We start from the raw sequence: 10,000 nt of genomic DNA, 5'->3' as shown, positions 1-10,000 counted from the left end.
CAGAGGAACATGTGAGGAGACCATATGAACGCAACAGCGCAACAGCGCAACAGCAGCGCAACAGCAGCTGGAAGAGCTCTCTAATCTGATAATGAGTGGAACTATTGCTTCCAGCCAAACACACTGTCTAGAGTCAACACTCAGCTCGCATGGTGGCCAGGTGGAATAACAGCGGGCCGTAGGAGTGAGGCTTTCTCAATTCTCACCGTGCCATGGGGTTTTATGTGTAGCGAGACGGGGGAGGGGGGGATGGGGGGGTTAAAGGTTAACAGCATTTCTCTAGCCAGCGGTGGGCAGGGGGGGGTGTCCATTTTCAAAAATCAAGATTCTTCCCATTCCCTGAGGTGATGCAACAATAGGAAACATGAGCCTCTGGCTTGGCTTCTTCTCTCTGATAAGAGAGTGTTTGTGTGGAGGAGGAGATGGGAGTGGGAATGAGGGAGAAGGAGAGGGCAGGGGGGAGAAATAGAGGGAGCGAGGGCAGGGGGGGGGGGGGAGGGGGTGAGGGTAGGGAGGATGAAGAGAGGAGGAGAGGGGGTGAGGGTAGGGGGGAGGAAGAGAGGAGAAGAGAGTAGGAGAGGAGAGTAGGAGAGGGAGTGAGGAGATGAGGAGAGGAAGAGAGAAGTAGAGGGAGCGAGGAGAGGAGGAGAGGGAGAGAGGAGGAGAGGGAGCAAGGAGAGGGAGCGAGGGTAGGGGAGAGGAAGAGAGAAAGAGAGGGAGCGAGGAGAGGAGGAGAGGGAGTGGAAGAGAGGGATGAGAGGGGAAGATGATGGAGTGAGGGAGGAAACGCTGCATATATTGGCTGGAGAACCAGGAATGTGTAGGCGCAGGAACGTGTAGGAGCAGGAACCTGTAGGAGTAGGAACTTGTGGAACTAAAATAACGTGTCAAACTTGGAACGTATAGACGGGTTCCCTCTGCGGTGGTGGCGCCCTGAGTCAGGGACAAATGATCTCATCGCCGGCTACACACACACACGGTCAACAGCTGGTCTGAACCCGCATGTTTCTGGACCGTCCCTGAATGATGACACGCACAATGCCATGATGTGAAACACCACACATATACACACACACTCTAGCAGGCAGAGGAGTGGTGGTTTCCTATGTCATCAAAGTGAAGAGTAGTCATAGAGGATCCCGCAGGCGACGACAGAGGAGTCGGATTGTGAAAGATGACAAGGGCTTGGCAACAACCTCCTGAGGAGACACAGCAACGGGGAAACGTTACTATAGTAACAAGATATCACTGACGTGGTGCTTATTCACGAGGTGAGGCGATTGACCTGTATTCAACAGGAGGAACCCCCCCCCCCCCCCCGCCCACTCCCCTCCTTCACGATTGATTGTGTTGTTGTCGTTGTCACAGCAGTGGTAGACTGGAATGTAGTGATGTTCTGCCCCCTGGAAACATGGCAATAGTTTAGTGGTTTAGTCTGCCTGTTGTCCTGATAGGCCTGGCCAGTGCAGGGTCAGTCCATATGGGGGCCAGACGGGGGGAGGGGGAAGCGGGGGGGGGGCAGTCTAGGCATGAAGAGGGCTCCACTGTTTTTCTTTAACTTTCTGTCTCTGTGGGATAGTTACACAAGAATAGATATTCCAGATGCCAGGCAAACCTACAGATGCACGCACACACACACACACACCACACCACACACACGCACACACACCACACACACACACGCACACACGCGCACACGCACACCCCAGGCAGCCAAGTACTTTGTTCCAGTCTGGTAGGGCTGGAGGAGATGGTGAGGGGGCAGATGCAGAAGTCATTTCCCAACCTCTCTCTCCTCTGGCTCCGACTCTCCCGCTACTAAACTGTTGTCAGATGATTAACATTCGTTTTCCTCATGTTTAGTGAGAGCAGGGGGGGGGGGGAGGGGGGGGGGGGGGGGGGGGGCAGAGGGAGGGAAGGGAAGGAGGCACGTGCAGGAGAAACGTGAAGCACGAGACTGAGGGGTGAATAAGAGAGGAGACATGCAAAGTAGTTTAACATTTCTGTGTAATGATGAGTGTAATGATTGACCTATACCTCACACACACACACACACACACACACACACACACACACACACACACACACACACACACACACAGGCTGGTTGGTTGGTTCCAGATGCTTGCTGTGGAAACAGTAGTGTCATAGAAATATGATGATAAGACAGTCCTAGAATTATGATGACAGGACAGTCATGGCATCGGAAGGTGAGTCACGGCACTCTCTCCAAGCATGTGGTTTTTGGTCGGCATGTCTTCTTCATCAGACATAGAGTCATCCACTCCTCGAAAACAGCGTTCCAACGGGGTTCTTAATTTCCATGAGAGAATGTTCCGGGCCTCCGTCACCCTTCCTTTTAGTTCACATTCCCCATTCCCACTGTGGGCTTGAAGCCCAAGAACTTGTCTGCCCGAAAGTAGGCTTGGGAGAACTAAGAGCATTGACCTCTGGCTTTGACAGTATTTGGACATTCTGAAGCTGGATCATCATTCATCTACTACGTGAGGCGAGGTTGAGTTCCAGCCAGAGTCAGATGAGGTTAGGGTTGCTATGGTTAGGGGTCAGGGGTTAGGGGTCAGGGGTTAGGACAAATACAACATAACTAAGATGAGACCTGAGTATTATAAAAAGCGGTGGACTTGTGGTATACAGGTAGTTTGTATTTGCTATTTTAGTATATGTATACTATTTTAGTATATGTATACCATTCTTCTTACAGTAACTCCCACCACAGGAGATATTCAGCTTAGATCAGGGTTTAGATCCAAACATTCCATTTCTGAAATGGTTTTAGTTAGACACACACTCTGTGGTGAATTCCCACCTTTTCTGAGGCATTGTGGTCTTATATTTAAAGCTATACGGGTTTTCTTGAAACACAAGATTTCGACATTCCTTCCCAATTCGGTACGGATAACAGACAAGGTGTGGTTCTAGGTGGTTCTAGGTGGGTCCTTGAGCAAACTGGCCGCTGCTGATGTTATGTCTGGTGGTCTGATTTAGGGGAAGAGGCGTCTCCTGCACCCCTCTCACCTCCTGGACTACTGTATATGTAAGGTGTGCATGCACGCGTGTGTGTCTGAGTCTATGTGTACGTGTGTGTGTGTGTGTGTGTGTGTGTGTCTGAGTCTATGTGTACGTGTGTGTGTGTGTGTGCGTGTGTACCCGTTGACTCAGGCCTGTCTCTGTGGTTTCCTCTTGGACATTCAGCCAAACCAAACACTGATCTGACTGGTTTAAGAGCCCCACTTCAAACCTCTCCCCACTCCCCCTCCCCTCCACCCCCCACTCCCTCACACTCTCCTAACCCCTGTATGTATTTACATTAGAGAGAAAGTCTCGCCTCTGTTTCTGTCTAGGACCTCAGAGTCCTTTCAAGGCTTCCTTGTGACTGCATTCCTACAGCTCCGCCCAGCTCTTATGCTGTATGATGTAAAGCACTTTGAATTGCCCCTGTTGCATGAAACGTGCTATACAAATAAACAGCCTCTTCTCTGATGGGCGGAAACTCACACTCATCCCACCACTGTGACCAGAAGCATCCAGCTATGAAAGGCCATCTTCTCCCCCGTCCCCCCGTCCCCCCCCCCTCCCCCCTCCTTGCTGCTGAGTTCCGGGGAAGGCAGTGGAGGCAGGGGGACAAGGCAGGGGCGTGACCGGGGTCATCAGTCAAGTCTCCTTCTCTGCTGCGGCTGCTGTTGTATGTGTGTGTGTGTGTGTGTGTGTGTGTGTGTGTATGTGTGTGTATGTGTGTATGTGTGTGTGAGAGACAAAGAAGAGTGTGTGTGTGTGTGTGTGTGCGTGTGTGTGTGTGTATGTGTGTGTGAGAGACAAAGAAGAGTGTGTGTGTGTGTGTGTGTGTGTGTGTGCGTGCATGCGTGTGTGTGTGTGTGTGTGTGTGTGTGTGTGCGTGCGTGTGTGCACGTGCATGACTGTGTGTGACCTACATTCTTGGCGTGGAGGGGACCTAAACATTCCTCTGGTCTGACGGCCGTGTCAGGAAAAACCACCGTTCTTTATTAAAGGCTGATGTTTCCTAGAGCTGGCCTGGGTCTGGGTCTGGGTCTGGGTCTGGCCCAGAGACACGGAGGGACCGGCCAGGCGGGCAGAGAAGTGCTGAGCTCAGCGCTGTTGCTGCTTCACTAGAGCAGTTTAGAGGGTTGGCACGTACCCTGCCGTAACACCACCGGTACATATTATTACAGCCCGGCTAAGCCTAGCCTCAGCTCAGGTCCTCATTACAACCTCAGTCTGGCCAAGGACGAGCTGTGGGTCTGGGGGCTTAACTGTGATCATCATACATTCTATTATTACCCACAACTGTCAGGACAGGACAGCAGAGTCACTACCTATCTTCCGCCGTTGATTGAAGACCCATCGCTTCAGGCTACATCTTAATTGTCCCTCCTAAAGACCTTCTCATTCCCACCCCACCCCCCCTCTACAGTCTCTCTACTATAATTTTTTTTTTTTTTTTTTTGTTTTTTTATACAAATAAATCTTCGTTCTTCTAGCATTGTAATTGCCAATGGCCCCTGGTCATAGCATAGATTACTTTTTCTTGCGATGGCTGATGGATAGATGATTCACTTAGACAAAATGTATTTGTTCGCTTTGGATATAGGCGTCTGCTAAATGGCAAAAAAATAGTCAAATGTAATAACCTGAAGGTAGCCATATCGCAGCCTGGTCAGCGAGATGATGTCTCTTTTTGTCCAGAGTTAGGGCAAGCTGTGCGTGTGTGCGTGTGTGTGCGTGCCTGCGTGCGTGTGGGTGTGTGAGAGGAGTGGGCAGTGGGGATACAGGGTCAGGGTAATTAAGGCCACGACCAGATCAGAGAGCTGTGATTGGCCGTGTCCAGGGTCAGGGTCAAAGGGTAATGTCGGTAGCTTGCAGGCTCTGAAGGCGGGCCGATTGATGTTTTTCTCATGAAAACCGGGGTCGAAGGTCACCTCCTCTGGCTTTACAGGTCACAAAGACAGAGACGGGTCCTGACCCGGGAGGTTTACAGCCTAGTGTCAGAAAGGAGCAGACCACACACACACACACATGCTCTTCCTCAGACAACAACACCCAATTGGAGCTACAATGACGTTTTGAACCGGTCAAGCAACTGTCGCTGTCTCCCCCCCCCCCTCTCCCTCCCCCTCTCCCCCCTCCCCGTATAGAGCCTGAACGTGGCGGTGGAGGACGTGCGTATCAGAGCCATCTATTCCCAGAGACAGCGCGTGCCCATCACCGAGGGCTACGTGGAGGTGAGGGACGGAGGGAGGTGGAGGCAGATCTGCGACCAGGACTGGAGCGGCATGAACACCCGGGTCATCTGCGGCATGTACGGCTTCCCCGGGGAGAAGGGCTACAACACCCGCGTGTACAAGTGAGTATGAGCCACGTTAGATGAGGTGGTTTGGAGGTTTCTGCTGTTGTACTAGTACAGTACAGTAGCCTTGCCGCCGCCTGAGACTTGGGGGTGATGTTGTCCCCGAGAACGGTGATATAACTTAAGAGTATTGAACTCTGGTCTTGTGCTCGTTAAACTCTACCATCGACCCGTTAGGCCAAGAGGGCATTCTAGGGGGGTCTGAGGGGGGTCATTAGGGCTTATCGGCCTCCAGGGAGGGGGTTTCTGAGTGTGTGACGTAGGTGGGATCTGGATCCTATCACGGAACAGATGTTATAGGGATGTTGTTTGGAAACGGTGGCGTGATCAGGATCAGTATCTCTCATCTGGTAGGTGTGGTTCAGTGGAATGTCATGTGAACATAATCTGGACCAGGTTGGCACCTGTTACCTTGGAGACAGGATAGTCGCACGTGTTTGATAGCGTTCCTCATTCCGTTCCATGCATGACGATATGTCTTACCAGGAAGTGATGAGTAAGACAGTTTTCCCCTCTGACAATGACAGCTGTAGAACATCTGTCCCTCTCACTTTCAACCCACCTACCACTTCAACCTCATCAAAGGTTCAAGTTGACCTCCATCTATTAGACACCAGTGGAAGCTAATCTAAAATCAGATCTCCAGTCAGACCTGGGGGGCTTAACATGCTGCTTCCATTATATGGTCTACTTCACTGGGGAAAGGAAAACCTCGGAAAACCCCTGAAAACACTGTAGCTCTGTGTGTGTGTGTGTGTGTGGGGGGGTGTGTGGGGGTGTGTCTGCACGTGTGTGATTTTGTGTGTGTGTGTGTGTGTGTGTGTGTGTGTGTGTGTCTGTGTCCGCACGTGTGTACTTTTGTGTGTGTGTGTGTGTGTGTGTCCGCACGTGTGTGCTTTTGTGTGTGTGTGTGTGTGTGTGTGTGTGTGTGTGTGTGTGTGTGATTGTGTGTGCGCGTGTGTGTGTGTCTGTTAGCTGCCCTCACCCCTGTGACGGTGACTTCCACATGACTCTGGTGTGCAGGGAGAGGTCATGGGAAAGCAGGCAAGGTAGTGGATCACAATACAGCCATTGTTGTCCAGAGACCAGATGGGCAGTGGTCCTTACTGCTACCCAGACAAGACTCTCAGGTTCCCCACATGCTACTGTGAGAGGAGTCTTTAGAACCTTAGATAATACATCCTTATCATTATATTTATCTTTATAATATTAGAATAGATATGTTTTTCTTTTCATGACTGATGTATGTACGTACTGATTCACTTACTTAGTTAGACAAATGTACTTGTTGTAAGTCGCTTTGGGTAAAGGCGTCTGCTAAATGTCTAAAATGTAAATGTAATCTTCCTATAGATTCCTGTAGATAGTTTTTTGTAAAGATAATAAAACTCCCTTGATGACATGTATTCGTTGTATATAATGTATATACCCCACCCCCCTCCACCGCAGGGCTTTGTCTAAGAAGAGAAAGAAGAACTACTGGGGTTTCTCAGTCAACTGCACAGGGAACGAGGCCCACGTGTCAGACTGTAAGATGGGCGGCCACGTGGAAGTGACGGGGAACGTCACCTGTGGGAAGGGCCTTCCTGTGGTCATCAGCTGTGTTCCTGGACGGGCCTTCGCCGCTAGCGTCAGCACGGGCTTCAGCAAGGCCTACAGGATGGAGGTAGGCCTGACCACATACATACAGAACTGACCAGGGGTGACCATATAAAGTAAGCCTACTGCTAAACCACAAGCTCAAAGTGCTGCATGAGACCGCAGGCGCTACCCAGAGTGGCGCCAATGAGCTTCGAGTAATTCCATGCAGCTTCCCGGTTAAGCTTCCTGATTTACCGAATATAGGGTTGTTTTTATTGGACGAACAACCGGTTGCCGGGCAATGTGCTCCGTCGGTATAATATAAAGGAGCTTATTAGAGGCCTTGGCCGATAGAAAACGTACTCCTTCACTGGTGCCACGTGAGGAATAACTAAACATACAACCAGCCACGATGACCTCTGACCTGTGACGTGTTTTGTTACTGTAGTGAAAGTGTGAAGTTAGTGCGTGCGAGGCTCCGGAATTTACCGGATCAAACCCTGTATCACGTCTGATGATCCCTTTTAGAGCCCACACAGCTGCAGAAAGGTTGTTTACACTTTTGATGATGAGATCTTGGAGTGCTTGGAGCCTCTCCAAGGTACTGTAGCCAGTCCAGAGGCCCCAACTATGGAGGTCCTGTCTGCAGTACTCAAGTTGTAAAAGAAAATCAGGGGGGATGGTGGATTTTATCATATGGGGACAATTTTAGCATCCCCACAGCGTCAGTGTCTTCAGTGTTAGTCACACTAAAAATGTCATTGCATGTGTGCGTGCCCCCCTCGGCCACAGTATTTTACTCAATATGCGCAGAACTAAATGTTGAAATAGCAGTAATACCACGTTCATTGATAAAATTACATAAGGGATGGAAAGTGGGCATGGCAGTTTTTTTTTTTTTTTTTATCAGATTTTATCCCTTTTTCACCCAATTTGGTATCCAATTGAACCCAACCTAGCATCCAATTATCCCCTGCCTATTGCGTAGGATCCGCCGCACGACCCCGTGGCCGGCAGCCCCAGAGGAGATCGCCAGGCAGACTAGCTGTCTGGCTCCTCGAGCCCAGCACCGTTATTCCGGCACCCCGGGGGCGCTGTTGCGCGACAGATCCTTGTCCGGAAATATTCCTATACCGCCCTCGGAGCGGCCGCTCAATATGCCGCTCCCTGTGTGTGCCCCGGCCATATCCGGGTCTGGCGAGACCGGGATTCGATCCCAGTCCCCGGTGGGCAGCTTGCACTAGTGGCTAGTGCTTAGACCGCTACACCACCGCGGGGCGCGAAGGGGGATGTTTTTTAACGTTTTATTTCAGGGGGGATGCCATCCCCCCTCATCCCCCCTCAACTCGAGTGCTGCTTGTCTGTTAAGGAAGTATGGAGGTCCTAGTCTATGATGAAGTATGGAGGTCCTAGGCTATGATGAAGTATGGAGGTCCTAGGCTACTAGTCTATGATGAAGTATGGAGGTCTAGTCTATGATGAAGTATGGATGTCCCAGTCTATGATGGAGTGTGTAGCTGAAGACCAAACATCAGAAAGTGGTTACTGCATGTAAGATAAACATCGGACACATACAGCAGGGAATGGAAATCCCCTCCCTCTGACTGTGTTTGTATTTGTGTATTTGTGTCTTTGTGGCTTTCAGTCTGTCCACACAGGATACACCAGTATATACACAGATGTATGTAACAATACCATACTGACATAACATGTGGTTTTATGAACACAGTCCATGTGTTAGGTAGTGTGTTAGGTTGTGTTAGGTTGTGTGTTAGGTAGTGTTAGGTAGTGTTAGGTTGTGTGTTAGGTTGTGTGTTAGGTTGTGTGTTAGGTAGTGTTAGGTAGTGTTAGGTTGTGTGTTAGGTTGTGTGTTAGGTTGTGTGTTAGGTAGTGTGTTAGGTAGTGTTAGGTTGTGTGTTAGGTAGTGTTAGGTTGTGTGTTAGGTAGTGTTAGGTTGTGTGTTAGGTAGTGTTAGGTTGTGTGTTAGGTAGTGTTAGGTTGTGTGTTAGGTAGTGTTAGGTAATGGATTGAATGGATAATGGATGGACAGCCACACTAGTTTCAAACTAGATCTACACCTAGATAGAAAAAAAGTAAAAAGTAAATTCAGTTAATTTCGTCTATCTATCCGTTTCCGTAGCAACCTCTGGTGCGCCTGCGGGGCGGGGCCAACATCGGGGAGGGGCGGGTGGAGGTGCTGAAGAACGGGGAGTGGGGGACGGTGTGTGACGACAACTGGAACCTGCGGGCGGCCACGGTGGTGTGTCGGGAGCTGGGCTACGGCAGCGCCAAGGAGGCCCTGTCTGGAGGACGCCTGGGACAAGGTAGGACACGCCCCCCTGTAGGACACGCCCCCCGGTAGGACACCCCCCCCTGCCTGTCTGTCTGCCTGTCTGTCTGCCTGTCTGCCTCTCTGTCTGTCTGCCTGTCTGTCTGCCTGTCTGTCTGGGACAAGGTAGGACACGCCCCTCTGTAGGACACGCCCCCCTGCCTGTCTGTCTGTCTGTACTGTAGATCTGTCAGTCTCTGTCTGTCTGTGTCTGTGTCGGTCTGTCTGTGTGTCTGTCTGTCTGCCTCTGTATGTCTGTCGGTCTGTCTGTCTGCAGGTCTGCAAGTCTGTTGGTCTGTCTGTCTTTGTCTGTCTGTCTGTCTGCAGGTCTTTGTGTCTGTCTATCTGTCTATCTGTCGGTCTGCATATCTGTCTGTTCTCTGTCTGTCTGCACCTCTACATATCTGTCTGTTCTCTGTCTCTGTCTGTGTTTATGCTGACTCTGGCCTGAGTGATGGGGTGGGATGATCCATAACAGGTGTTTCATAGAACTTCAGAGAAGATAAGAGAAGCATATCAAATTTGGGAGATCAGACTTGAGCTGGCTGAGCTGGCAGAGTGCTGGGAATGCTTTAAGCTGGGAATTCTACTGGGTTCTTCAGGCTGGGAATTCTACTGTGTGTGTGTGCAGACTGTCATTGAGACGGAGAGCTTGTTTTTGTGTTCTGGTCCATACCCCCCCGCCCCCCCCACCCCCCCCCCCCCAC

At 50.6% G+C, this 10,000-nt stretch overlaps 1 protein-coding gene across 1 annotated transcript in view; it reads left to right on the top strand.

The window, feature by feature from the left end:
• loxl2a (lysyl oxidase-like 2a) overlaps window positions 1–10,000 on the top strand; it is a gene marked incomplete at its 5' end in the record, with an annotated part of 31,668 nt that overhangs the window by 12,064 nt on the left and 9,604 nt on the right. Inside the window, 3 exons of the mRNA XM_080548565.1 lie at window positions 5,172–5,380; window positions 6,833–7,049; window positions 9,105–9,288. Coding sequence (XP_080404691.1) covers window positions 5,172–5,380; window positions 6,833–7,049; window positions 9,105–9,288 — 610 coding nt within the window. The remainder of the gene's footprint in view (window positions 1–5,171; window positions 5,381–6,832; window positions 7,050–9,104; window positions 9,289–10,000) is intronic.

The sequence above is a fragment of the Nansenia antarctica genome (genome assembly GCF_963989245.1).
Source record: "Nansenia antarctica genome assembly, chromosome: 18".
Lineage (NCBI taxonomy): Eukaryota > Metazoa > Chordata > Actinopteri > Argentiniformes > Microstomatidae > Nansenia > Nansenia antarctica.
This window is presented reverse-complemented; position numbering and strand designations above follow the sequence as displayed.